We start from the raw sequence: 22,563 nt of genomic DNA, 5'->3' as shown, positions 1-22,563 counted from the left end.
GCTAACGCTACATCACCACTTCACACATAAAGGTTATGCTAATGCTATGCTATGCTATGCTATATCACTACATTCCCATCAAGGTGAGGGACAAGGGGAGAGCTTTATTCAAAGGAATTCAGTCAGGGTCTCAACATACTATTGAGAGTAAGAATAGTAGAATACACAAGGTGCAATTTCGACATTTGGTTGTGCATTAGCAGTTTTTTCTCATTATGTCAGTCACTGGCAGTCACTCATTTAGCTCATGTCAGCTAACAATTTTTAGATTGGTAAGTTAGTCCAGTCAGCTATTTAAACTTGTAGTAATCATGGCCAAATAATGGCAAATGTGTAGAATTGCAGGAAATTAACTTTAAAACTAAAATAAGTCTCTACACTCTCTCATAGGGCCCCCAAAAGGCTAGGGCCCAACACCCACTCCTGACCAACACCCAGGGGAAATACCCTGACCTCTCGCTCTTTCTCTTCTTACCCATAACACATTATTTATGACATGTTGTTTCAATGCAGCAATAAAACTCTACAGGGAGACAACGCAGCCATTTTGACTATTTTCTAGGTGAATTTTGCACGCTTATTAGTTTTAAGGTATTGTTCATGGTCATTTCTGCTGCAAACATTTATTCTATAGAATCTAGAACGTCCAGCGGTGTTTCTCACACACATAAAAAAAACACTAAACTTTTATGTGCATATCGCTGACCGACAGAATGCTGTTTCAAATTGTTCCGACATGACAGTAACAGACTTACGACTCAGGCAATTGTTGCCTTTTCATGCCTTTATTTGATGTTACTCGGTGTGTGTGTGTGGTGTGTGTCCTACCAGCCCTGACTCAGTGCTCTGCACATGTGAACCGTAGTCAGACAGAAACAAAGTCACATTAGACAGATGGCAGAGAGGTATATAGCCAACCCTACACCTGGTTCAGATGTGCTGGCTGGAATCTCAAACAGAACAGTGGGACAGACTACACTACAAACACAGGGGATTGTGGAGCTAATTGAAGCCCTTGTGTCCCCTTCCTGTCGTAGCCAGACCCTCAATTACAGACAGCCCTGAGAAAGAAAGCCCCATTATCCATTAAGGCTGTACTGTCTGAGAGCGACAGCCATTCATGGCCATCTGGAATTCAGCATGTTCTGCTTTAGCAGTGTAAGAGGAAGTGTCCATCCAAAACATATGGAAACTTTGGGAAGACACATGCATTAAAAAATATAAATAATTAAGAAAATAAGTCTCAGTATTTCAGCATGTGTGAATTGGGACAGTACAGGAAAATAATTCCTTGTTGTGCTATACCTTCAGAAATTATTTAACAACCTTTCTCCCACTCTGTTCTCACAGCCAATTCTTTGTCCTAACAGGAGAGTTAATTACTGGAAGTGAATGCTAACATGAAGATGAAAGGGTTAACTTAGGAGGGGGTCAATTTGGTGATAACAACTAGAGGAATTGACCAAAAGGCCTTGACACCTAAACCTTCCGTGGCCAACAACCATGGCGATGATGATGATGATGATGATGATATTGCGCTAGCTAGCTAGTCCTCAATCCAGCATAAATATAGCCCAAACTTTTCTTACAGTGTGTCATGGAGGGATGCATTTCAAAACCTCAGAATGTGTTAAGCATTTACAGCTGATGTTAAAATAGCAACGCATGCCCCCATCCCCACCTGCTATATTTTGTTACTTTGCTTTGCATTCGCTATATATATCTGTGATGCAGTTAAAGTAGGTCCATAATGATACTTTGGACGAAGTGAACCATAACAAAGCGCAAACGAATATCCAACAACTGATTCGTTTCAAAACTCTACAGTCTGTGTGTGATACACAAATGTGTAGAATATGTAGAATATACTTTGAAACCAAAAACATATTTTATGATATACATGCATTACTCCAATAGTTGAAATCTACCGACAATAAGATAGAAAAGCTACGTTATACAAACACTAACATCATAATCATGCATATTAATGACTGTATACTGAAAACACCAATAGGATTGTCACGATAGAAATGCAACCTGTGTGGATAGTTATGAAATCCAATAAGGAACGGTTCATATGACATCGGACCAAAAGTTCATTTCCAGGGGAATATAAATACACACAGCTACTGAAATCCAAAGCCTCCCAAGCAAAGGATCCCTAGAGAAGGTAAGGAATGGATCTGGCAGCAAAACGCAGAAGACCATATCGGATGGTGATGACAAGTCAAACAGAAAATAGAATCCAAAAAATAGAAGCACTTAAAACGATTCCATGAGAATTTGGGATTGTGATGCAAAACCCGCTAACTTCACTATGAAATAGTTACGTGTGTCTGAGAAGCCACATGTTTCTGTTCCACTAACCTAGAGAAGCAATGAAGCAGGTCAGGACCGTAACAGTCACCTTCATCCTTACAAAACTGCTGTTCAAAATTAGTGGTTTCCTCTACACACAGGGTCAAAGGCTCATGCTATCCTCACTTATCTAGGATCGATTTCCATAAAAATGAACATATGGTTAGATGAATACTTGGAATGCCTTGGAGGCATTGAAGGTGGCAAATGTGGTTTCATGCTATCACTTCAAACACTGAAGGAAACCCAGGACAAAAACCACAAAGGAAAACCCCCATTGTTCATGATACAATAAAGTTCAGAGCTTTTTTAATTGCCGGGCGTTCCATCTCTTTCACTCCTAACACACCCAGGGACACTGTTTGGCCCATGTCCCCACTGACCTCTTCCACCCCTTCTTTAAACCCCCTTTAAACCTGCCACCCTCAGCGGTGGTCCGAGGAGAGAGAAGGGGCTCTGTGCTAGCTGTCAGTCATGGCGAACTGCGTTTAAGTCTTTGTGATGCAAACACTTTGGAGATTGACAGAGAGCAGGAAGATTCAATCTCAAAGAGACATTCAATCTGAAAAGAAGGCTGATGCCGAAAAGAATGCCTACAGGCCATGTGATATAAGTCTGCAGTAATGGGAAACTACAACGTCAATGAGCATGAGGTTCAAATATTAAAAAAGAGGGTCTTACCTTTATCTTCTACTGTGAAGTAGAAGATATCACTTGTGGCGTTGCTACCATCAAGCAGCACGTAGCAAATCTTCATTTCGTCGATATCAGCTGATGACATGAAAGGGTGAATTGGAAATGTAAGGAGGAGAATCTCTACATTCTTTAGACATCAGATGATTACTCCACTTTTTACTGAAGGTTACTTACAGCCCTCAGGCATCACTTTAGATTATGTCAAAGACAAAGGCATTACAATAATGATTCTGGCAAGAGTATGAATACTGGCCTTACTGATATTGTAAACATCATTTTCCCAAAGTACGGAACTTCAATCAATTTAGAATAAAAAAATGTAAAAGTACATTTGTCCGATTTTAATTGTTTTGAATGTTCGTTCACTTTTTCCTCAATTGTTTAAAAAAATGTTTATATATGTAATATTAAATGCTAGTCTTACCTTGTGTGAAGGCCTTGATGCTGTCATTTCCCAGGGCGGTGTTCATGATGAAGCCGTGCTGTGGGGCTTCGGCCACGGAGTACTTCAGGACTTTGTGAGGACTGTCTCGATCCTCGGACTTCAGGGCCTTGCTGGTGATCAGGAAGCCAAGGTGGCCACTATGCAGAACCCTTAGGGAGGGGGCGGCCTTGTTGACCACGATCTGGGGGACCCCATTGTCAATAGTGCTGATGTGAATGGTCATCATCTGAGGCTTACGTGTCTCGTACACGGTATCAGGGAATACGTAGAAGTCGTTGTGTGTGCCGTCGGTGACGGTGAACGAGAAGCTGTCTTCGTTGGACTCGGTGCCATCGTGCTTGTAGGTGATGAGGTTCTCGTTCAGGTCCTGCTTGGTGAAGGTGTTGATTGGCTGGGTGCCGTTGAACAGCAACTGGCCATGAACCGGCACCTGGGTGACCACAAAGCGCAGCAGGTTGTCTGGGGTGTCACGGTCCTCCACAGTCAACTCGAATGGGGTGATGAGCTTGTTTTCACCCTCTCCCAACAGCAGCTTGTGGACGCTCAGGACAGGTTTCTTGTTGTCCACGTCCGTGATGGACACTCTGAAGGTGCGGAAGACCGGGTTGTAGCCGTCCGTCACCTCGAACTCAAAGCTATCCATCTTCATCTCATCGTCTGAGGTGTGGATGTAGTAGATCTTGTTGCCGGCCAGCTGCAGCTGGGTGAAGGTGGAGATGGGCACACCTGGGAGGTCAGTGCATTCAAGATGGCCTCTGCTAGGGGCACGTGTGATGCTAAAGCTGAGGAACTCGTCCGGGCTGTTGATGTCAGTGGTGCTGAGCAGGTCAGTGGTGAGAGTCACTTTGCCCCCTTCTTTTAGGGTCACCCCTTTGTTGATGACATCGGGGAAAACCATGTCGATGCTTCCGATGTTGATGTAGAAGTATCGGTCGATAAGGGGGTTAATGCCGTCGGTAACATCAAACTTTAGCAGGTCACGGACACCCTCCTGGCCCGTATGCACATACTGGATCAGGTTTTTGTCGACTTCGTCTTGGGTGAAGTTCATGTCGAGGGTGATGTTGCCCACAACGTGTCCGAACTTGGTGATACACTGGAGATAGCCTTGGCTTGGACCGTAACGCACAACGTAGATGAGCTCTTTGTCTTCCGAGTCCAGATCAGTAGCCTTCATGACCCTGTTGTTGATTATTTTGGTTTCTCCGATCTCAACCTCCAGTCCGTCATTGATGGCCATTCTCGGTGTCTCGTCATCGACAGGAATCACCATGATGAGAATCTTCTTCTCCACTGTGTGTTTCCCATCTGTGAGCCTAACTTCGAAGCTGTCTTCTTTGGTCTCTGAGTCGTCGTGTTCATAGATGATGTTGGAGGCCTCATTTATCTGTTCCAAGGAGAACCTGACAACAGGGACTGTGCCCGTTGTAAGCTGCTGAACTATCTTGCCATGCTTGGGGTTCTTTATGATCTCAAACTCCAGTTCGTCCCCTGGAATGTCTGCATCGGCCGCATTCAGGATGGGTGTGTCGATGACCAGACTCATGCCCTCCATCACGACAAACTCACGGATGAAGATCTCTGGTTTCTCATCATTGGCAGGGATGATGACGATGGGGAAAAAGTGGCGATCAGAGAAGTTGATGCCATCGGAGCAACGGAAGGTGAACCTGTCTTCCACAGGCTCCACACCTTTGTGGATGCTCTGGACGTAGTAGATATGACCGAGGATGACATCTTTGAAGCTGAAGGCAGTGATGGCGGTGCCTGCTCTGGACTTCTCAGAACCTGGAGCTGGGGAAATATTCTCCACGTACCCGGATGTTGATTGGACAATAACGGTGCACAGGATGTCATTGTTGTCTGTGTCCATATCCTCAGTCATAACGTGATCCAGAGTAATGACGTTCTTCTCCCCTTCTATCACCACAAACTGCTCCCCGACGCTGACGATGGGTGGAATGCTGTCGACGGGCAGGATGGTGACGAGCACCCGGACTCCTTGGACCTTGTTGCCCCCGACAACCCATTCATCGGACATGTCGGAGATGGTGAGGTTGAAGGAGTCATGCTCTTTGAAGGAGCCAATCTCACCACTAGTGTGGGCATACATCACCACGCCGTTGATGATGTCCTGTTGGGTGAACCTCTCGGCGCGGGCACCGCTCACCAGGATCTCACCGAGCCTGGGGGGCTCCTCAACAATGAAGGTCAGCATGAGGTCGTCAGTGTCTTCGTCGCGGCCCTGGATGACGTTGCTGGTGATTTCAGTTGCCCCGTTCTCCAGGACATCGATGGATGCCCCTAGAAGGCCAGCAGGGAGCATGATGGTGGGGGTCTCGTCATCAACTGGGTTAATGGAGATCTTGATGATGATAGGTACCTCATGGAAGCCGTCGCTGACGTCACACTTGATAACGTCACTGAGGCTTTCCTCCCCGCCATGGATGTAGGCAATATGGCCATTTTCGATATCCTCAAGGACAAATGTCTCACTGTTCGACATATCGATCCCTAAATACTGCAACTGCCCATAGCGAGGAATCTGGGTCACAGTGAATAGAATATTTTCATATTCTGTGTCCTGGTCGGTGGCATCGAGCTCCTTCTTAGTGATGATGTACGTGCTTCTCTCCTGGCAAGTGAAACCAGTGTTGGTGATAAAGGGAGGCTTGTTGTCGACGGGCTGTAAGAAAATAGTGAATAGTCCATCTACTGTATTCCCAGCAGTATCCTCCACAATGAATGTGAACTGAAGGACTTTTGGAGTGATGCCCAGTTCCTGGTCTGGGGGCTTGTAGGCCACTTTGTGGTGGTTGACCTGCGCCTGTGTGAACTCACTGATCACAGAGTCGGGACTGTCAGTCAGAACAATGTCACCCAGGGGGGCCGGGTTGTTCTCGTCTGTGTCAATGGGGGGCTTGGTGACGGTGTATTTCAGATCCCTGTCATCCGAGTCCAGATCTGTGTAACGCAAAAACGTCTTCTTGAAGTGAGTCAGCTCATACTCTTGCACTGTCATGTGAAGCGTGGTCCCTGGGTAGAGCTCTGGTGGGAGGTCATCCACCGGGTGGATTTTAATGGTGAAGGTATGCTCACCGGACTGGTTTGGTGGGTTATTGTCATCTTGAACGCGGAACACAAACTGATCCATCACAGTGGTGGTGCTGTGAGGCCCAATGTGGCGGTAGAAAAGCTTCCCATCTAGAATGTCCTGCTGGAAACATTCGGTCACCACCTGTTCAAACATTTCATCTGTCTCACTGAACTTCCAGAGAGAGGGGTCAGAGGGAGGCTCCACTTGTCTGAGGATAAGCTCCCCTACAGTGGAGTATGGGGCCTCAAGGATGAATTTAATGGTAGAATCCTCTGAGTCTATGTCTGTGGCGCTCAGAATGAAGGGGGAAATCTGCATGATTTCATTCTTGAAAAGCACCAGGCCGGTGTTTGCATTGATAGTAGGGGGTTCGTCGTCAGTGGGGGCTATAGTGATAGGGAACAAAAACTCGACCTCATTGCTGCCATCAGTCATTCTAAAAATTATGTTATCGCTGTAGGTGTCGCTGCCGTCGTGCTGGTAAACCACAATGCCGGCATCTAAATCGGCAGGTGTGAAGAATTTCTTGCGAGCGCCGAGCACCTTCAGCTCGCCGTGCTTCAAGCCGTCCACCACTGTGATTTTCACATTGTCCAAGTTATCTTCATCACTGATCTCTAAGTTGTGAGAGCTGGAGAGAGTTCTGGACTGGCCCTCAAACAAAAGCTGCCCTGTGTTCTTGGTTGCTACGGGAGCAAGAGTATTCATAGGCTTCACCACAATCATAAAGGCAAACGTATCAGAGACGGCGCCCTCTGTATCTACAATTTCAAACTCGAGCTGGAAAATCCTCTCTACTTCTGAATCCTCAGACGGAGGCTTATAGGCTATCTTCAAATCTTTAATGTCTCTCTGGTAGAATGAGGTGATGGGGAGGTTCTGATCATCTGTACTGATGATGTAGCCTTGCTGATGGCCCAGGGGGGAAGTAATGTTAAAGATTAAGTCGTCTGGATCAGATTCAACATCCTCGGCAGCCAACATATCACTGGTGATAGCTGTCATCACAAACTGATCAATCTCCATCATCATCATAGCAACAAAACTAGGCTTAGGAGGGGTGTTCTCTGTACCCTCTCTGATTCTAACCATGATCTGGAAATGCTCCTGCATAATGGTGTTTCCCTCATTATCCTGCAGCTCTACCAACATGGGGATATAGTCTCTGTTAGGAGAGTTGGTGGTGGATGTGTGCTTGTAGCGAATGCCTTGCTTAAGAAACTCATCACAGTCCATCATCTGGCCATTAGTGGAATTATTTAAAAGGGTGCCATACCTGGGGAGACCGCCGGCGCCGACCAGCGTGGCGACCTTGCACTGAGTGACACCATCCTCAAAGGAAAAGTCCAGGCCCTTTTTGTCGATGGGGTTGCTGTTGCTGTTGAGCTTGTCCACAGCCAGGGGCATGTTCCTGGTGAGGACCTCCAGCTGCTGGAAGACCACCTCCACCTCTAGCATGAAGGGGATGACCACCGTGTCCGTCTGGGAGTCGTAGCGTAGCTGCAGCTTCACCCTGTCTTTACTGGGGCTCCGGGAACCAAAATGAGTGTATTTCACCTCATCACTGTCAAACGCACAGGGGAACTTCTTAGGGCTAAGCATTCCGGGTTTTTGGGCCAGTGGGTCATTCTCCAGGACCGTGATGGAGCAGCGGTCTCCGGGCTGCACCTCAGTCACCAGGTCATTGACAGGGTCCAGGTACACAGACTTCCCGAAGGGAACACGGAGGCCATTGTTGGCCACGATGATGCTGTCAGCATTATGTCCTTGTCGTTGTCGGTAAAGGAACGCCGAATCGAATTGGTGGTGCTCCGCGTCCACAGAGGAAAAACAAAAGACCAGAGTGAAAAGCATAAAGAGGCATCTCAACAAACGTGCCTGCCCTTTACAAAGTCCTGTCCTTTGCAGACAACCAGCCATGTCCACTGCCAGTTGCCCTGCAACTTTGTTTAACTCAGCAGAAATAAATGTCCTTCAAATCAAATCTCTCAAGAGAAGAAAAAAGATGAGAAAAAGTAAACCCCACTCTGGCTGTTGAAAAGTTGAAGCTTGGGTCTCTTTTTCTCTCTCTCTGCTCCCTCTTTCTCTCTCTCTGTCCACACACACACTCACACAGGAAAAGTGTCGTTGATCTTATGGTGCAGGTAATACTGAAGCAGTAGACAGTGACAGCGCCCCCAGACTCCTCCCTCTTACAACACGGAGAGAATGCCTCCTGCCCCCAACAGCTAATTTAAGAAAGCACATTGGACAGCCCCTCCAGTACCCTTGCCTATCCCCTTCCCTCCCCCCTCTCTCCCCCTTGCCTATCACCTCCCTCCCCACTCTCTTCCCCCTGCCTATCCCCTCCCTCCCCTCTCTCTTCCCCCCTGCCTATCCCCTCCCAGCCTTCCCTCCTCCTCTATACCCCCCCAGCCTTCCCTGTCTCAGCCCCCCCATCCTCCTCTGCCCCCCAACAAACTACCTAAACCACTCCCTCTCTCCAAAAGAAACCTAAATCATCAGTTGAAGACCTCCAAAAATGCCGTGTCCAGGTTTCCAAGACAACACATGCAGAATTGGCTTTAATGTGGGTCGGGACCCAAAGTGGGCCCTGGGCATGTATGTGAGAGAAGGGTCGCAGGTTATGAAAATACATCTGTAATCACACACTATTTCTTCTTAATTTGGGTTGTTGGAGGACAATTTTGGTCACGGGAGGAACATCAATTTCTCATTTGGGTCTCGAGCTGAAAAAGTTTAAGAACCCCTGGTCTAAACACATTGATAATAAACCTCCTTACATAAATACACAGTTTGATTAATGCATATTTATTTTGAATGAGTCTTACACTAAGGAGGATGTGATGATTTTGTGGACTATTACGTTAAATATTTCAGATTCAAACACCAGTGCTGATTTAGAGGTTCGCTTTCATTGTGCATTAAGCATGATCAAACATTGAACAGGAGCGTTTGAAGTGCAAGGCAATGACACTATGGAACACTGACGATAGTGCCCTCTATTGGGTAACCTGGTGCAGGTTACATGAACTACGGTTATTGAACTACATTCCAACCAAAATAGAAAAAAAAAATAATCCCATTTAGTCAGTTAACATGATCAGTTAAATATGAAATGCAAAAAACAAAGTAATAAGAGTTTTAAAATGTCACAATGTTTTCCTCAGGGTATTTTCGTGGTCAGATATTATGAGGTATAGGTAGGCAGGTAACCTGCCCCATTAGTTTCCGAGACACTTTGAAGTCAACCCGGTGCTCTGATAGGCTATATCATCAGCGATCGCCATGGTATTTTCACATTGTGCTTCAGGTGAACAGTGGGGTCTTTCAGAAGGTCCAGGTCCAATGCTAATGAACCGTGACATCTCTCTTATCATACTGTGGCCTGACAGACAGGCTACCAGAAAATACCCAAAGCCAAGGTCAGTAACGTCCTCTTCCTCCCCTCCACTCTATTCCTGTGATCAGGGGCCCTGGTGTATCACCATACCACAACCCCTCACACCTTGGGGTTAACAAGCTTCTATTCTATTTTTCGCTGCATGGGATGATATTTGATAAGGTTTAGAATATCATCATACAAAGCATTCATGTTTAATGCAGCAGAAAACACTCGACAGCATACGCACAAGGAAAACCTATGCAGAAAGAAAACCTTTAAGTGTTGTTCCCAATACATCCTATGCAGTGCATTCTGAAAGACTTTCCACATTAAATTGTTTTATCCCTCAATCTACACACAACACCCCCTAAAGACAAAGCAAAAACAGGTTTTTAGATTTTTTTTGCAAATGTACAGTGAGGGAAAAAAGTATTTGATCCCCTGCTGATTTTGTACGTTTGCCCACTGACAAAGAAATGATCAGTCTATAATTTTAATGGTAGGTTTATTTGAACAGTGAGAGACAGAATAACAACTAGAAAATCCAGAAAAACACGTCAAAAATGTTATAAAATGATTTGCATTTTAATGAGGGAAATAAGTATTTGACCCCTCTGCAAAGCATGACTTGGTACTTGTTGGCAAAACCCTTGTTGGCAATCACAGAGGTCAGACGTTTCTTGTAGTTGGCCACCAGGTTTGCACACATCTCAGGAGGAATTTTGTCCCATTGCTCTTTGCAGATCTTCTCCAAGTCATTAAAGTTTGGCAACTCGAACCTTCAGCTCCCTCCACAAATGTTGTATGGGATTAAGGTCTGGAGACTGGCTAGGCCACTCCAGGACCTTAATATGCTTCTTCTTGAGCCACTCCGTTGTTGCCTTGGCCGTGTGTTTTGGGTCATTGTCATGCTGGAATACCCATCCACGACCCATTTTCAATGCCCTGGCTGAGGGAAGGAGGTTCTCACCCAAGATTTGACAGTACATGGCCCCGTCCATCGTCCCTTTGATGCGGTGAAGTTGTCCTGTCCCCTTAGCAGAAAAACACCCCCAAAGCATAATGTTTCCACCTCCATGTTTGACGGTGGGGATGGTGTTCTTGGGGTCATAGGCAGCATTCCTCTGATGCCAAAGAGTTGATGCCAAAGAGCTCCATTTTGGTCTCATCTGACCACAACACTTTCACCCAGTTGTCCTCTGAATCATTCAGATGTTCATTGGCAAACTTCAGACGGGCATGTATATGTGCTTTCTTGAGCAGGGGGACCTTGCGGGCGCTGCAGTATTTCAGTCCTTCACGGCCTAGTGTGTTACCAATTGTTTTCTTGGTGACTATGGTCCCAGCTGCCTTGAGCTCATTGACAAGATCCTCCCGTGTAGTTCTGGGCTGATTCCTCACCGTTCTCATGATCATTGCAACTCCACGAGGTGAGATCTTGCATGGAGCCCCAGGCCGAGGGAGATTGACAGTTCTTTTGTGTTTCTTCCATTTGCGAATAATCGCACCAACTGTTGTCACCTTCTAACCAAGCTGCTTGGCGATGGTCTTGTAGCCCATTCCAGCCTTGTGTAGGTCTACAATCTTGTCCCTGACATCCTTGGAGAGCTCTTTGGTCTTGGCCATGGTGGAGAGTTTGGAATCTGATTGATTGATTGCTTCTGTGGACAGGTGTCTTTTAAACAGGTAACAAACTGAGATTAGGAGCACTCCCTTTAAGAGTGTGCTCCTAATCTCAGCTCATTACCTGTATAAAAGACACCTGGGAGCCAGATATCTTTCTGATTGAGAGGGGTCAAATACTTATTTCCCTCATTAAAATGCTAATCAATTTATAACATTTTTGACATGTGTTTTTCTGGATTTTTTGGTGTTATTCTGTCTCTCACTGTTCAAATAAACCTACCATTAAAATTATAGACTGATCATTTCTTTGTCAGTGGGCAAACATACAAAATCAGCAGGGGATCAAATACTTTTCCCCCTCACTGTATATATAAAAAAAACTTAAATATCACATTTACATAAGTATTCAGACCCTTTATTCAGTACTTTGTTGAAGCACCTTTGGCAGTGATTACAGCCTCGAGTCTTCTTGGGTATGATGCTACAAATCAAATCAATCAAATAAAATGTTATTAGTCACAAGCGCAGAATACAACAGGTGTAGACCTTACAGTGAAATGCTTACTTATGAGCCCCTAACCAACAATGCCGTTTAAAAAAAATACCTATAAGAATAAGAAATAAAAGTAACAAGTAATTAAAGAGCAGCAGTAAAATAACAATAGTGTGAATTTGATTTGATATATACAGGGTGATACCGGTACAGAGTCAATGTGCGGGGACACTGGTTAGTTGAGGTAATATGTACATGTAGGTAGAGTTATTAAAGTGACTATGCATAGATTATAACAACAGAGAGTAGCAGCGGTGTAAAAGAGGGGGAAAGGGGGGGCCTAGGCACACCTGTATTTGGGGAGTTTCTCCATTCTACTCTGCAGATCCTCTCAAGCTCTGTCAAGTTGGATGGGGAGCGTCGCTGCACAGCTATTTTCAGGTCTCTCCAGAGATGTTCGATTGGGTTCAAGTTCGGGCTCTCGCTGGGCCATTCAAGGACATTCAGAGACTTGTCCCGAAGCCACTCCTGCGTTGTCTTGGCTGTGTGCTTAGGGTCGTTTTCCTGTTGGAAGGTGAACCTTCGCCCCAGTCTGAGTTCCTGAGCGCTCTGGAGCAGGTTTTTTTTTAATCAAGGACCTCTGTACTTTGCTCTGTTCATGTTTCCCTCAATCTTGACTAGTCTTCCAGTAGCTCCCGCTAATAAACATCCCTACAGCATGATGCTGCCACCACCATGCTTCACCGTAGGGATGGTGCCAGGTTTCCTCCAGACTTGACACTTGGCATTCAGGCCAAAGAGTTCAATCTTGGTTTCATCAGACCAGAGAATCTCCAAGAGGGCTGTCATGTGCCTTTTACTGAGGAGTGACTTCCGTCTGGCCACTCTACCATAAAGGCCTGATTGGTAGAGTGCTGCAGAGATGGTTGTCCTTCTGGAAGGTTCTCCCATCTCCACAGAGGAACTCTGGAGCTCTGTCAGAGTGACCATCGTGTTCTTGGTCACCTGCCTGACCAAGGCCTTCTCCCCCGATTGCTCAGTTTGGCCGGATGGCCAGCTCTAGGAAGAGTATTGGTGGTTCCAAACTTCTTCCGTATAAGAATGATGGCCACTGTGTTCTTGGGGACCTTCAAAGCTGCAGACATGTTTTGGTACCCTTCCCTAAGATATGTGCCTCGACACAATCCTGTCTCAGAGCTCTACGGACAATTCCTTCTACCTCATGGCTTGGTTTTTGCTCTGACATGCACTGTCAACTGTGGTACCTTATATAAACAGGTGTGTGCCTTTCCAAATCATGTCTAATCAATTGAATTTACTCCAGGTGGACTCTAATCAAGTTTTAGAAACATCTCAAGGATGATCAATGGAAACAGGATGCACCTGAGCTCAATTTCGAGTCTCATAGCAAAGGGTCTGAATTGCTTTATTTTTTAATACATTTGCTAAAATTTCTAAATACCTGTTTTCACTTCGTCATTATGGGGTATTGTGTGTAGCTTGATGAGGAAAAACATTTATTTAATCAATTTTAGAGTAAGTTTGTAATGTAACAAAATGTTGAATAAAGGAAGGAGTCTGAATACTTTCTGAATGCACTGAATGTAGTCCTCCATATGACGCCTGTGTAATATAAAATTAACTAAGGGAGAGGATTTTATTGGTAACATGAGCCATGTTTTAACATTATCCTTCGTCCCTGAGAAATTGACATGGACAACAGTAGAGATTGGAGGATCAGTTTACAAAATGGATGTTCAGCCTCTTAGTCCACTCAAACAGTACACATTGACCTAACTCAACATCAACACTCGCTTGAACAAAATACATTTTCAAACTGCAACTGTCAACAGCAAAACAAAATGGCACCAGGTATACAGGCCTACAGGGCAAATATTGAACGCCTCAATAAGTTAAACAACGTGACATGTGTGACCTGGTCATGTGGCGGTTTATGATCTGTTCACGGGTTGGTGCCCTTTAGGGTCAGGTCTCTGGGACACCCCGGTACCAAACTCCTCTCGGTCACACACTGAGAACCACCCAGCACCTGGCATCAGCTGGCCTAGCAGGGCAGGTGGGGTGACAGTGACCCTGGGACACTGGCCTCATCCCCTAACAAACCCCTTCACTTAATGACACTAGACTAGAAACAGCTTATGTTACAATCAGACAGATACAGTAAGCAAAAAGCCATTTCAATCAATCAGTCAATCAATCTATAAATTACAATAACCAGTCCTAGACCCCAAAGTCCAAGCAGAAGCAGAAACAAAGTGTCCAGGAAAAACTCCCAAGTATGAAGAAACCTAGAGAGGAACCAGGCTTTCCATATGTGTATGAGTAAATATCATATTTATAATTCTTGTCATAATCGTTTATAGCTAGGCTATATTACAGATGATTGGAAGTGACCTGCAGAATTCGATAGACCATGTCTCTACTGTAGTTAAAAAAAGCACTGCATGACCTTTCCTATAAATTATTAGTAGAAAGTCCAAATATATCCTTTGCGGTGGGCTGTTACTGGCATCAGATTTAAAGCCATGCAATGATGGAAACCCCCTCCGAGGCCCGTCCTCCCTGGATATGGAGAGATGGAGAGGAGTTTATCTCATCTCATGACGCGACACATGATCTAGGCATCTACGCCAGCAGCCAGGTCTTCAGCAGCCAGGTCTTCAGCAGCCAGGTCTTCAGCAGCCAGGTCGCCAGCAGCCAGGTCTTCAGCAGCCAGGTCTTCAGCAGCCAGGTCTTCAGCATTCTCACGTCAATGTCTTATATTATTTAGGATTATTATATTTTTCATCTAAACATTCGATTTGACGACAGTAGGCATGAGGGTTCGCTGGGTTCTCATGATGGTGGGTCACGACGACACAGCATGACACAGAGAGACGTGTTGCGGTCAGATTGGGGATCCAGGGAGAATGTGAGAATGCACCCTCGGTATGGCGCGGCGCAAGGTCACGTTAAGATAAATATACTTAGTGACCTTTTATAGAGTAACGTGTATGATAGCTATTAAGCTATAATCATGAGGACGTTGGTCCACAGTTTCAATTTTAAAAAACGCAAGTCTTCTATACTTCTTTCTCTTTTATCATGATTACCAAGTATATTCAAGGAGAATAAGGAATTATTATTGCAGAAACCCAAACTTACTGTTCTAGAAATGTAAGTGTAGCAATAATTTCTCATTCATTCAATCTACCACAGCTGGTACAAATGAAATACAGTTTCAAGTGATTAATATGGCTGTTCTGTCACTGAATCACTTTCTGGTGAAATGGGCTCAATCTATAAATCTCTTTAATACGGATAGGAAGCACTGGACACAAATCTTTTGTACATTTTTTAAAATGTATTTTTTTACCTTTATTTAACTAGGGAAGTCAGTTGAGAACAAATTCTTATTTACAATGACGGCCTACCCTGGCCAAACTCTCCCCTAACCCAGAAGACGCTGGGCCAACTGTTTGCCGCCCTATGGGACTCCCGATCATGGCCGGTTGTGATACAGCCCGGGATCAAACCCGGGTCTGTAGTGACCCCTGTAGCACTGCGATACAGTGCCTTAGAACTCTGCGCCACTCGGTCCCCCCGGGGAAGAGATTTTTACAAGGGGGCCCATTGAACAATGCATGGGTGGGTGAACTCTGGGTGAGCTGCTGAACTTATACCTTAAATAACGCTGATCAAAATAAAAGGCTGTACTGTTTCTGGAGATGCTGACGCGTTTCGGACAACACTGCATGGCACTTAGCAACCTCCTCCCGTGACAAACGGCCCTTAACGTGTGCCGAATACCCAGCATGGCATGCATTCTGCATCTAGGTCCTTTCATTACATCTCCTAAATAAGTCCTGCATTACCTCCGCTCGTCTGGACAGTTATAGGAATGTAACGGTGGGTGTGTCCGAATGGTGTAACTATAGAAACAAACAAACCAAGCTTTTTATATAACTGTATAACCCCAATGGTTATTTACTTTATTTCTACGGTTTAAAAAACTATTTCTGTTTCGCTCCAAGCAGGATAGGGTTTCCTCTCTAGTTGTCATCCAACCCAGGCAGTACTATAGTTCATTATGGACCATTAGATTGTTCCAGGGGTTAAATGCTAAGTAGAAAATGCTAGCAGTGACTGCTGAGTGTATGCGCTGCCTGTGGATGCTGCTAATAAGGGTCATTAGCCTAGGATTAGCCTAGCATTAGCACAAGCCTAGCATTAGCCTAGTGTTAGCATTAGCCATAGCTGTTGAGTCACAGTACAGTAACAGTATATAACACATGGCATAGGGCTGACTGACTCATTAGCTTGACTGTACTGTATCAATGGCCTAGTTGTGTGAGGTTTACCTTCTCTGTTCCCTTGGGGCCATGCTCTTATTGATGGCCTTTGGTAAACAGAGAGAGGTTGGGCAGGGGCCAGGGCATTCAGCTCTTGCTGCTGCCAGGTCTCACTTCACCATCCTGGGGACAGGCACACGATGACAGACCCTTAATGACCCATGATGGATGGAGAACAAAGCCAAAGTGTATTCTCAAATCCCCCTCTTTCCTCCTTGAGAAGAGATTGGGAATTCCTACTGTCTATGTCATGCTTGACTTTTGCAGCAGTTTTTCTTCCACTAAGGTGAAGTCAAATTGAGGTCCAGGCAGAAGCTTACATGACTCATGCTTTCCGGTAATGTATATTTTCCCGTCTTCCAAACTTTCCCATTACAACCATCGAGAATTTAGGACTATAAGGTTCTATCTGCATTTTTGTCAAAATTGAATTATTGCCATAGCCTTGTTCTGTTCAATGTTCTCTACCTATATAGTACTCTAAATACCCCAATTCACGTTGTTAAGTTCCAAAGAATACAAGATACAAATCACTGACACCATTCAAGCCAATGAGGGCTCGGAACTTTAAAGCCAATGATCTCAGAATCATCTTTTTGCAGATATAAACTTAAAGGGGATTTTTTTCTTTAAACTCGGACAAAACAGAGATGCTAGTTCTAGGAAAAAATCAGAAACTTTCTGTCCAAAGATTATGCAGAAACATGTATCCATGCTTTTATCACTTCTAGATTAGACTACGGCAATGCTCTACTTTCCAGCTACCCGGATAAAGCGCTAAATAAACTTCAGTTAGTGCTAAACACAGCTGCTAGAATCTTGACTAGAACCAAAAATTTGAACATATTACTCCACTGCTAGCCTCTCTACTCTGGCTTCCTGTTAAGGCTAGGGCTGATTTCAAGGTTTTACTGCTAACCTACAAAGCATTACATGGGCCTGCTACTACCTATTTTTCTGATTTGGTCCTGCTGTACATACCTACATGTATACTACGGTCACAAGATGCAGGCCTCCTTACTGTCCCTTGAATTTCTAAGAAAACAGCTGGAGGCAGGGCTTTTTAGAGCTCCATTTTTATGGAATGGTCTGCCTATCCATGTGAAAGATGCAGACTAGGTCTCGACCTTTAAGTCTTTATTGAAGACTCATCTCTTCAGTAGGTCCTATGATTGAGTGTAGTCTGGCTCAGGAGTGTGAAGGTGAACGGAAAGGCACTGGAGCGACGAACTGCCCTTGCTGTCTCTGCCTGGCTGGTTCCCCTCTCTCCACTGGGATTCTCTGCCTCTAACCCTATTACGGGGGCTGAGTCACTGTCTTACTGGTGCTCTTCCATGCCGTCCCTAGGAGGGGTGGGTCACTTGAGTGAGTTGAGTCACTGACGTGATCTTCCTGTCGTGCTGGGGGCGAGATCTTCGTGGGCTATACTGTTTTGGACTCTCTCTCTCTAAGGACCTGCTGTCTCTAACTCTGAATGATCGGCTATGAAAAGCCAACTGACATTTACTCCTGAGGTGCTGACCTGTTGCACCCTCTACAACCACTGTGATTATTATTATCTGACTCTGCTGGTCATATATGAACATTTGAACATCTTGGTCATGTTCTGTTATAATCTCCACCCGGCACAGCCAGAAGAGGACTGGCCACCCCATAGAGCCTGGTTCCTCTCTAGGTTTCTTCCTAGGTTCCGACCTATCTAGGGACTTTTTCCTAGCCACCGTGCTTCTACATCTGCATTGCTTGCTGTTCGGGGTTTTAGGCTGGGTTTCTGTACAGCAATTTGTGACATCAGCTGATGTAAAAAGGGCTTAATAAATACATTTGATTGATTGATAATCCCAAGCGCTCACATCATTTTGTCTTTATCTTCCATGAATTTGATTTACAGAAGTCCCTAACAGATGACTAGTCATGCATATACATTGTCAAACATCTATCATGTACACTGAGTACACCAAACATTAGGAACACCTCCCTAATATTGAGTTGGGACCCCCCTTTTCCTCAGAACAGCCTCAATTCGTCAGGGCATGGACTCTACAAGGTGTCGAAAGCGTTCCACAGGGATGCTGGCCCATGTTGACTCCAATGTATCCCACAGTTGTGTAAAGTTGGCTGGATGTCCTTTGGGTGGTGGACCATTCTTAATACACATGGGAAACTGTTGAGTGTAAAAAAAACAGCAGCGTTGCAGTTCTTGACACTCAAACCGGTGCGCCTGCCAGCTACTACCATACCCCATTCAAAGACACTTACGTTTTTGGTCTTGCACATTCAACCTCTGAATGGCACACATACACAATCCATGTCTCAATTATCTCAACGCTTAAACATCCTTCTTTAACCTGTCTCCTCCCCTTCACCTGGATTTAACAAGTGACATCAATAAAGGATCATAGCTTTCACCTGGTCATGGAAAGAGCAGGTGTTCTTAATGTTTTGTATACTCAGTGTATGAATACTCACCTGTATGCCCAGGGCAGCAAGTAACCACAAATCTGAATGACCCAAGTACATGACTTTCTCCACTTTGTAATCAAATTAATGCATTAACAAAGTTATTATTGGGTAAAATTGGCATTAAGAGTAACCTGGCAAAAGAATATAATGAAAAATCATTTAATTATAGAATCTACATTCTTCGGGGAAAAAAGGTGCTATCTGGAACCTAAAAGGGTTCTCCAGCTGTCCCCATAGGAGAACCCTTTGAAGAACCCTTTTTGGTTACAGGTAGAACCCTTTTAGGTTCCATGTAGACCCTTTCCACAGAGGGTTCTACATGGAACCCAAAAGGTTTCTACCTGGATCCAAAAAGGCTTCTCCTATGGGGACAGCCGAATAACCCTTTTGGAACCCTTTTTTCTAAGTGTAGGCTATCAAATAAGGACATAAACATTTGTTTTACTTTAGCGTTATGTCTGTAAATTCCTAACCATGTCCATGACACCACTTACTCCTGCGTACTGCTGTGTACTGTAGCACCATCTCGTCGCGTAGGTTGTCTGGTCATATCTGTCACACTGTGTTCACACCGTGTTTAAAAACATTCTATGCATTCTCAACATGTCTGTAAAGTTTATAGATCTTGAGCATCTCATAACCTCTACATCATGATGAATGGCTAGTTACAGCTGCACGGGACAGTTGTGGACATGCATCCCTGTAGGCCAATGTCAGTAGTGAAGGGGAGTAACGTTACTGGTAGAGGACTTACCGTTATTTTACTAGGCCGCTCAGTGCTCACCTATGTGCCATCAACGCTGACGTGTGCTAACAGACGACTAATTATAGTGTCAATGCATTCTGGCTGTTCGTGACAGAGGCTGCCTTTACACAGGCAGCCCAATTCTGATTTTTGTTTCACTGATTGGTCTTTTGACCAATCAGATTAGTTCTGAAAAAGATCTGATGTGAAAAGATCTGATGTAATTTGTCAATGACCAATTAGTGGAAAATGATCAGAATTTGTCTGCCTGTGTAAACGCAGCCCTAATCACACACAGTTTTGTACTCAAGTGAGCAAGCTTTGTCAGGACTGTTAATAAGTGTGAAGCAGATGCTGAGGTGGAGGATCAGACAGTGAGGAGACAGACATGATGTTCTGGTGCTCACCACTCAGAGGCTTTTATTAACAGGTGCAGGACAAATTGGCCAATATACATTATACAGAAAATAACAAACAGGACATTGACAAAGACTTGAAAAAAATCTAAGATATTCTCAGTAAACTAGTCAGGCAACAACTATTTGCCAATAAAACTCAGGTATGGCTCTACTCTAGCCAACCTGCTACCTGCCCAGCCTACACTCTCCCAGGCAAAAGCAAATTGAGCACCTAAGTACTCTTTCCAGGAACTCCTTTCCGCTAGGAATGTTCCAACATGATAGCCCACCATACCTTTCTATCACAAATGCATCATTTCACATGGACATCCCAACATATTATAAACAACGGTTTTACATAATTTCACATGGACACATTGGGGGGGTTCTACTAAGCTAAGAAATTGAATTGTTTTAAGATGGACCTACCAAGGATCATTTAGATATTTACATTTTAGGTCCCTTGTAGCTATAAAAAAAACATTATTTGATAAAAATATTGAATTTAAGCTTTACTACTTCTTGGTGATTCTGTCACGGCTGTTTGAAGGATCGGACCAACATGCAGCGTGTTCGTAGTTCCACATACTTTATTGTGAAACTAAATGCAATACACAAAAATAACTGAATATACAAAAACAACCAACCGTGACGCAGAGAGAAAACCACACTACTCATAACCAGAAGAGAAAAACCCCTACTTAAATATGATCTCTAATCAGAGGCAACGAGGATCAGCTGCCTCCAATTAGAGAGCAACCCAAACAATAACAACATAGAAATAGAAAAACTAGAACTTAAACATAGAAATAGAAAACATAGAACCACCCAAAACACCCCCTGTCACGCCCTGACCACTCTACTATAGAAAATAACAACTTACTATGGTCAGGACGTGACAGATACATTGCAGTGACAATTAATAAAGAGTCTTTCTCAAACCAATAATTTGTTGGAGTGTCATTGTCTAGAAGTCACAGACAATAAGGCAATGGCAAATACTCAGCACCTTCATACTTCACACTAAATTCAGTCACCTCATACTTGGATCTTGTCATAGAAAATCCTACTTCAGTGAACCTATGGGCCCTAGCACTTCTAGTGGAAAGCCTGGAACTGTAGGCTACATGAGGGTCAAACCATGCATCTTGGGGGAAGAGGGAAGGGGACAGTACAGTTGCAGTGGGGTGGAATGTTTTCTTAGTTGTGGATGGAGTGTCCTATATAGCAGAGCTGGGTCTGCAGCTGCTGTCCAGGCAAAAGCCATGCACCCTGCTGGGACGCTGTCTGCCACAGTTACAGTATATTACATAGGAATGTTACATTGCACTGTACTGTGTCGTTGAATGACCAGACTAGCCCACTTGTCCATGCTGTCCCCATTCTGTCAGGTATAAAGTTACTTTAACCGCTTACAATCGTGGGAATTGGCCTATATGGATAGGGCGAAATTAAAGTTTCTTACAGGAAAGTGTATGCATAACCATAGTAGCAATTAAAAATGAACAGTTTGGAGATTGAGAAAATGATTCGACTAAAGGCGAGGACAAAACAATCAATCTGACAAGACTGAATCCAAACATTACAGTGTTGATTTTATGTGCATTTTACATTTACTGTACTTTTCCCCGCATGTTTTTTTTATAACGAAATCTGAAAATACTCTGGATACATTCTGGTAACATGATAAGAATATTCATGGGACATTTGGGTTAGGTACAACATAAGACAAAACATTTTTTTTTTAAGTGCTTGAGTGAGAGGACTAACTGGTTTCTTTCCCCAAGTGGCCACACACCTCTCCAAAGTAAATTCAATGCACTTTTATGACTCAAAGTGTCTTTAACTATAAGGTGCTTTTTTTCAGCTCTCCTAGCTGCTGTTGAGGAACTAGAGCAAGCAGACTTGTTGAACACTGCCCTGTATTCCCAGCATCACACAATTACTGTTGTTTACACATTCAAAAAAAGGTCCATTATGAATCAAAATCTGGTCAGGTGGGCATCATTTGAAAGCGTGCACTATTGCCAACATGGCTAGCTAAGTTACAAAATGCAGTGGCTGTCTTTTTTGTTGCTGGGTGCTCCAACTTCTTTTTATCTTGAATGAGTCCTCTAGGAAGTTTTTCTTGGTAAGCCATTCTTACGATCTTACAGTGTTAGGCTTTCACAAGGAAATTCAGAGAAGCAGATTGTAATTTTGGTGTGCATAGAATAGTCACGAGTGCATTCGGATGCTTGTTCCACGCCAAATTTCTTCACAATATGACAAACAGGCTCATATATATTTTTTTATTATTATACAAAATTATCAACAACTTACTTCTCTACATCAAACATGTCTAACAAAAACATAACACAGGTATAAACAAGAAAATACTAAATACATACAGAAAAAAGAAAGAAAAAAAATATTAAAGTGAAATTGTATTCACTGAAAAAAATGTCATTATAATGATTCAGTAAGATGTTATTCTTTTTGTTATTCACTATGGATAATGTCTTA

General features: G+C 44.1%; 1 protein-coding gene across 1 annotated transcript in view; it reads right to left on the bottom strand.

Annotated features, from left to right (window-relative positions):
• LOC115202245 (FRAS1-related extracellular matrix protein 2) overlaps positions 1 to 8,722 on the bottom strand; it is a 45,402-nt gene extending 36,680 nt beyond the window's left edge. The window contains exons 1-2 of the mRNA XM_029766237.1: positions 3,479 to 8,722; positions 3,040 to 3,129 (exon numbers count right to left, since the gene is read on the bottom strand). Of these exons, the coding sequence (XP_029622097.1) occupies positions 3,040 to 3,129; positions 3,479 to 8,516 (5,128 nt within the window). The 5' untranslated portion in view covers positions 8,517 to 8,722. The remainder of the gene's footprint in view (positions 1 to 3,039; positions 3,130 to 3,478) is intronic.
• Between the last annotated feature and the right edge of the window lie 13,841 nt (positions 8,723 to 22,563).

Source organism: Salmo trutta, chromosome 11 (assembly GCF_901001165.1).
Source record: "Salmo trutta chromosome 11, fSalTru1.1, whole genome shotgun sequence".
NCBI lineage: Eukaryota > Metazoa > Chordata > Actinopteri > Salmoniformes > Salmonidae > Salmo > Salmo trutta.
The sequence above is the reverse complement of the archived record's forward strand: the minus strand, read 5'-3'. Positions and strand labels throughout refer to the sequence as shown.